Raw genomic sequence first — 5512 nt, 5'->3', positions numbered from 1 at the left:
TTTTTTAACATAAAAGTCTCAATTATTTCATTTTTTTTTCTTTTTACATAAAATAACATATTATCGTGTAAAATCAAATAACCGATACTTTTCTGTTTAAATATTTTTTAGGACTAAAATGAAACTTTTCCGAAAATATTTGGATTTTTCTGATAATTTCCCTTTTAGATTACCCAGTCAAATTTAGTTGTGCTAAACAAACTCTAATATTGACAAGAGTCAAATTAATTATTTCATTATTTTAAATTAGTTAAACTAATATAAGCATTTTGAAAACTTAAACATATGATAACTACTTAGCTAATCCCGTTCTAAAAAAACATATGTTAACTAGTCAAATTTACTTGTGCTAAACAAACTCCAAAATTGACAAGAGTGGTATACGTTTTAAACTTCAATGTCCTTCACATAAAACATAATATTTATGAAATAAGTTGTTATATAATAACATTATCCTATTTTATAAAGATATACCATGATAATAAGAAATCAAATTTTAACAACTAAAATAATTGTTTTGAAGTGACAATTAATCATAATTTTTTTTATGAAAATCATATAAATATTTTTTAAATTAAGATCAAATCAATCATTTTAAACATTGATCACATTTCAAATCGATTTAAATACTTTGTTTTTCAGCCACAAATGAATACTAGCTACGGAGTATTATTATAACGTCATACCTTATAAAGTACAAATGATTCTATTGGCCCCAAATTCATATCTCATTAACTTCACATGATGAATTAGTAGGTACGACTGAAGTAGGCCACTATCACATCTTGTGCTTAAATCTTAATTCCATAATTGTCCATATATACGGAAATCTCTCAATATCACATGTAATTCTTTACCGTATCAAATCGATTTAAAAAGTTATACATTTTCATTACATTTTAAGATACTTTTAGTAATATTACATCAATAAGTTATATGTATTTTAGCCAAATGTTAAATCATATAAAAGAAAGATTCTAAACATGACTTTTCGCAAATGATTAGTTTATTATGGTTTCTTAATAGGGTCAAAAGAGTATTTTTGAACCAATGTCCCTTTCGTGTTTCAAGATTATGAAATAATAAAAAACCAATTTTTTTTTTTTACTCTAAAGTTGTTTTTGCTACTAAAAATATTGTGTATGTCTACTTACCTTCTTCTTGTACATTGAGTGAACAGTTTGATTTAATCTTATTTACATATATTTAAATTTCTTTTATATACTACCTAATATAAAAAAAATATACATATTATATATTGATTAAGAAAGTGCTAAGTTCATGTGCATTTTTTTCATCCAAGAAATTTGGGGGTAAAATGGCGGAGAAAACGAGAGAGAAAGACGGGGGTGTGAAAAAAGATTGTTAAGCGAGCATGACACATGCCTGTTGACTACTTTCCTTTCCTTTCCTCACTCTTGTGCCCACATCCTACATTCCTCTTAACGTCCTTCACACTCACTCTTTTACTCATTTCAACCTCTTTTCTTCCTGCTTTCTTCCCATTTTCATAAACTCCATTACCTTACTTACACCCATGTTTCATCCAAGAACCTCTCTTGAGTCCATAGAACATGGCCTTCAAAACCAGGTATCTTCTTCTTCTTCTTCTTCTTCTTTTCTGCGTTCTTGCAAAAAAACAAGCTCACCACTTGTATCATCTCTGTGATTTTGTGTCGGTTGTGTTTTGAGACGTATTTCGTGATGGGTAGGAGTTAATGAGTTATCAAGATTCAATAATGGTTTGCAAAAGTGGGAAAATACTGTTTATGTTAGGTTTATTGATGTTTTTAGTGTTTGATTGCACTGGGTGTGGGTTATCTTTGACTCTTACACAATGTATTCAAGGTGTTCCTAATTTTAGGAACTTTTTCCTACTATAAGTTGAAATTCCCAATTTATATGACTCTGTGTCGATTTTTCTTGAGACTTTTGAGATGTTTTACTTCGTGGGTGAGAATTGTTTTATAATTGTTTGTTTGAAACGATCCAAGAATGCTTTCACACGTATTTTGGATGTTTTTTTAGTGTGAGTCGCAATGGTTGTTAATTAATTTTGGTCATTGCACAATGCACCAAGGGAATTCCTAAAACCAGGGTTTTTCTCATCAATATTGCTTTCAAAACCACTCGTTGACATGATTATGTGTCAATTTGGTTAACTTTTGAGATGTTTATCGTCATGGATGAACTATTTCGAACCTTCTTCTTGTAAGGAATTATCAAGATTCAATGACGGCGTACAAATGTGTAAATGTTGTACGTATCAGGCTCGTTTGGATGTTTTTGAGTGTGAATTGTAATTTGTGTTGATTAGATTTTGCTATTACACAATACCCAAAAGGATTCCTTTTAAAACTAGTTTTATTTTTTATTCTTTTCTCATATGCCCTTCAAAATCACGTATTTTCTGCAATTAAACCTACTTCCTACCAATTTCCCTCTCTGTTATTCTGTGTCAGTCTTTATCTTCTTTTCAAGGGTGAGACTTTTTTTACCCTACTTTTTTTCTCTTAATAAATTAGGCATATTCTAGACGTTTTTGTCACTTAAACCATCAAAACCACTAATGGGTATGATTTAATCGAACCAGAAATTGAACAAGGCATCATGTTCAGCGGTTTTGAGTTTGGCTTATCAGAGTCTTGGAGTCGTATATGGTGATCTAAGCACCTCCCCTCTCTACGTATATAAAACCACCTTCTCAGGGAAGCTTAGTCTTCATGAAGACGATGAAGAAATCTACGGTGTTCTTTCCTTCATCTTCTGGACTTTTACACTAATTGCCCTCCTTAAATACGTCTTCATTGTCATGTCAGCTGACGACAATGGCGAAGGTGTGGAAAATGTTTTATAAATATAATTTCCATCTATAAAATACAGAAACCGTTCTATGAATTTGAACATTTGCTTAATTGGTGTCACAGGTGGTACTTTTGCGTTGTATTCGTTACTCTGTCGGCATGCAAAACTTAGTATGCTTCCAAATCAACAAGAAACCGATGAGAAACTATCGGCATATGGTGTCGCAAAAACAGCAGAAACCTGGCAAAGCTTTGAATTGAAGTCGTTCTTTGAAAAACACAGAAAGTTCAGAAAAGGGTTGTTGATTTTTGTTCTTCTTGGAACCTGTATGACAATCGGTGATGGGGTTTTCACTCCTGCTATATCGGGTATATGATTCATATCAAGATTCTGCATTTTAGCTTCAAAATTCGTTCTAAAATTCTCATTCGTCTTCCTTTTCAGTTCTCTCAGCGGTATCTGGAGTTAGAATTAAGGTTGCAGGTCTTCATGAAAGTAAGTTAAGCTTATGCAGATCATAAATTGATATTTTCTCATTCTTGCTTGTGTTCTTCACCAATCTTTACTTTTTCTTGTCAGATTACGTGGTTGGGATCTCGTGTATTCTTTTAGTTGGACTTTTCTCGATTCAGCATCACGGAACACACCGAGTTGCGTTCTTATTTGCTCCCATTGTAACAGCATGGCTGCTATCGATTGCTGGAATCGGAATATATAACATAATTCAATGGAACCCACAAATATTTCACGCTCTTTCGCCTGTTTACATGGTGAAATTACTAAAAAGGACTCGTCGTGAAGGTTGGCTATCGTTAGGAGGAGTTGTTCTCTCAATCACAGGCGTTGAAACCATGTTTGCTGATTTAGGCCATTTTTCAACCTTATCCGTTAAGGTAATCATCCAAAAATATCAAACATCATTCATTATTAACTTCATGATTTCAAAGCGCGTGAATTTTCATATTTCAGATTGCATTCACGTTTCTTGTGTATCCTTGCTTGGTTCTTGCGTATTTGGGTGAGGCTGCGTTTTTGTCAAGGCATCATGAAGATATCCAGAGAAGCTTTTATAAAGCAATACCTGGTAAGAATTTAAACCTAAATAACTAATAAACCATTTACAATTTCATGATTTCATCGTTTTATTTGCTTGTTTACAGAAGCTGTGTTTTGGCCGGTGTTCATAGTGGCGACATTTGCAGCGGTGGTCGGAAGTCAGGCGGCGATTTCCGCCACGTTCTCGATTATAAGTCAGTGTTGTGCCCTGAATTGTTTTCCCCACGTGAAAATCGTTCATACATCAAGAAAAATATACGGACAGGTGTACATCCCGGAGGTAAATTGGATGTTATTGAGCTTGTGTTTAGCTGTAACGATCGGATTACGAGACACGAACATGATTGGCCATGCTTATGGTATCATATCATTCATCCTTTTCAATTCATTGACTTTTTAACTCAAAAGTCAAAATTGAGCAATTCATTGACTTTCTGGTTTTGATTCTGTTAGGGCTAGCGGTGACCACTGTGATGTTCGTGACAACTTGTTTGATGACGATGGTGATGATAATCGTGTGGAAGCAACAGATTGTAACCGCTGCTTTGTTTCTTGTACTCTTCGGATCAATCGAACTCTTTTACCTCTCAGCCGCCTTTTTCAAGGTTCCAGAAGGTGGATGGATCCCACTCCTCCTCTCACTAACCTTCATGTCCATCATGTTCGTATGGAATTATGGGAAATTAAAAAAACACGAATTCGATTTAGAAAACAAAGTCTCAATGAACCGGATTCTCTCATTGGGCCCGAGCCTCGGGATGGTGCGGGTCCCGGGAATCGGGCTCGTTTACACGAATTTAATAACAGGAATCCCCGCGATTTTTGGGCATTTTGTCACCAACTTGCCCGCATTCCACCAAGTTTTGGTATTCGTTTGTGTGAAATCGGTTCAAGTCCCTTACGTTCGGGCCGAGGAGCGGATACTCGTGGGCCGGGTCGGGCCCCGCGAGTATCATATGTTTAGATGCATTGTTAGATACGGTTACAAAGACGTTCCACATGAGAATTACAATTTTGAAAACCGTGTTGTGTCGGCTCTTGTTGAGTATGTTGAAACGGAAGGAAAAGACGGGGACACAGACAGTGAAAATTTCGATGTCGATGTAGATGTCAGTGTCCCCGGTGGGCCCGCATTTAAGCTCCAGGACTATGAAGCGAAAATGGTGAATTCGTTGAAGGAGATTGAGGAGTCGTTTGTGGGGTGTTTAGAGACTCATTCAGCTCTTAAAGATGAATCGATTCAGATACTTAAAGCTCGGGAATCCGGGATTGCGTATATACTTGGGCATTCATATGCGAAGGCTAAGAAATCTTCATCGATTTTCGCAAAGTTTGCTATTGATGTTGTTTATTCGTTCTTGAGCAGGAATTGTAGGGGGACTGATGTTGTTCTGAATGTGCCTCATACTTCGTTGTTAGAAGTTGGTATGATTTATTATGTTTGATGGAGGACTGGTTTTGGGATTTGGAGTATTGGAGATGATAGAGATACATACGTGTACGTGTTATATGTATACATTGGGGGTTTAGTGTACATGTTGAGATGACGGATCATAGAAAGGTAAAATGTAAATTGAATTAAACTACATTCTAAAGAGACTAAAGATCAGATAGATCTTAAAGGGATCAAATATACTTGCTTTTTATTTCC

At 35.1% G+C, this 5512-nt stretch overlaps 1 protein-coding gene across 1 annotated transcript; it reads left to right on the top strand.

Moving 5' to 3' along the window:
- Window positions 1-1346: 1346 nt before the first annotated feature.
- Window positions 1347-5512, top strand: KT1 (potassium transporter 1). The gene is made up of 8 exons (XM_078973910.1): window positions 1347-1591; window positions 2594-2837; window positions 2928-3173; window positions 3250-3300; window positions 3385-3698; window positions 3775-3889; window positions 3966-4220; window positions 4315-5512. The coding sequence occupies exons 1-8, from the start codon at window positions 1538-1540 to the stop codon at window positions 5304-5306; spliced, it is 2271 nt and encodes a 756-aa protein (XP_078830036.1). The 5' UTR covers window positions 1347-1537; the 3' UTR covers window positions 5307-5512.

This window comes from Lactuca saligna, chromosome 9, assembly GCF_052625555.1.
Source record: "Lactuca saligna cultivar CGN05327 chromosome 9, ASM5262555v1, whole genome shotgun sequence".
Taxonomy (NCBI): Eukaryota; Viridiplantae; Streptophyta; class Magnoliopsida; order Asterales; family Asteraceae; genus Lactuca; species Lactuca saligna.
Note: the sequence above shows the minus strand (reverse complement) of the source record. Positions and strands in the feature narration are given on the sequence as shown.

Coding starts and splice junctions, on each gene's coding strand:
- KT1 (XM_078973910.1), top strand. CDS start 1,538: ATGTTTCATCCAAGAACCTCTCTTGAGTCCATAGAACATGGCCTTCAA. Junction 3,174..3,249: donor TTTCACTCCTGCTATATCGG/GTATATGATTCA, acceptor CTTCCTTTTCAG/TTCTCTCAGCGGTATCTGGA. Junction 4,221..4,314: donor CATGATTGGCCATGCTTATG/GTATCATATCAT, acceptor TGATTCTGTTAG/GGCTAGCGGTGACCACTGTG.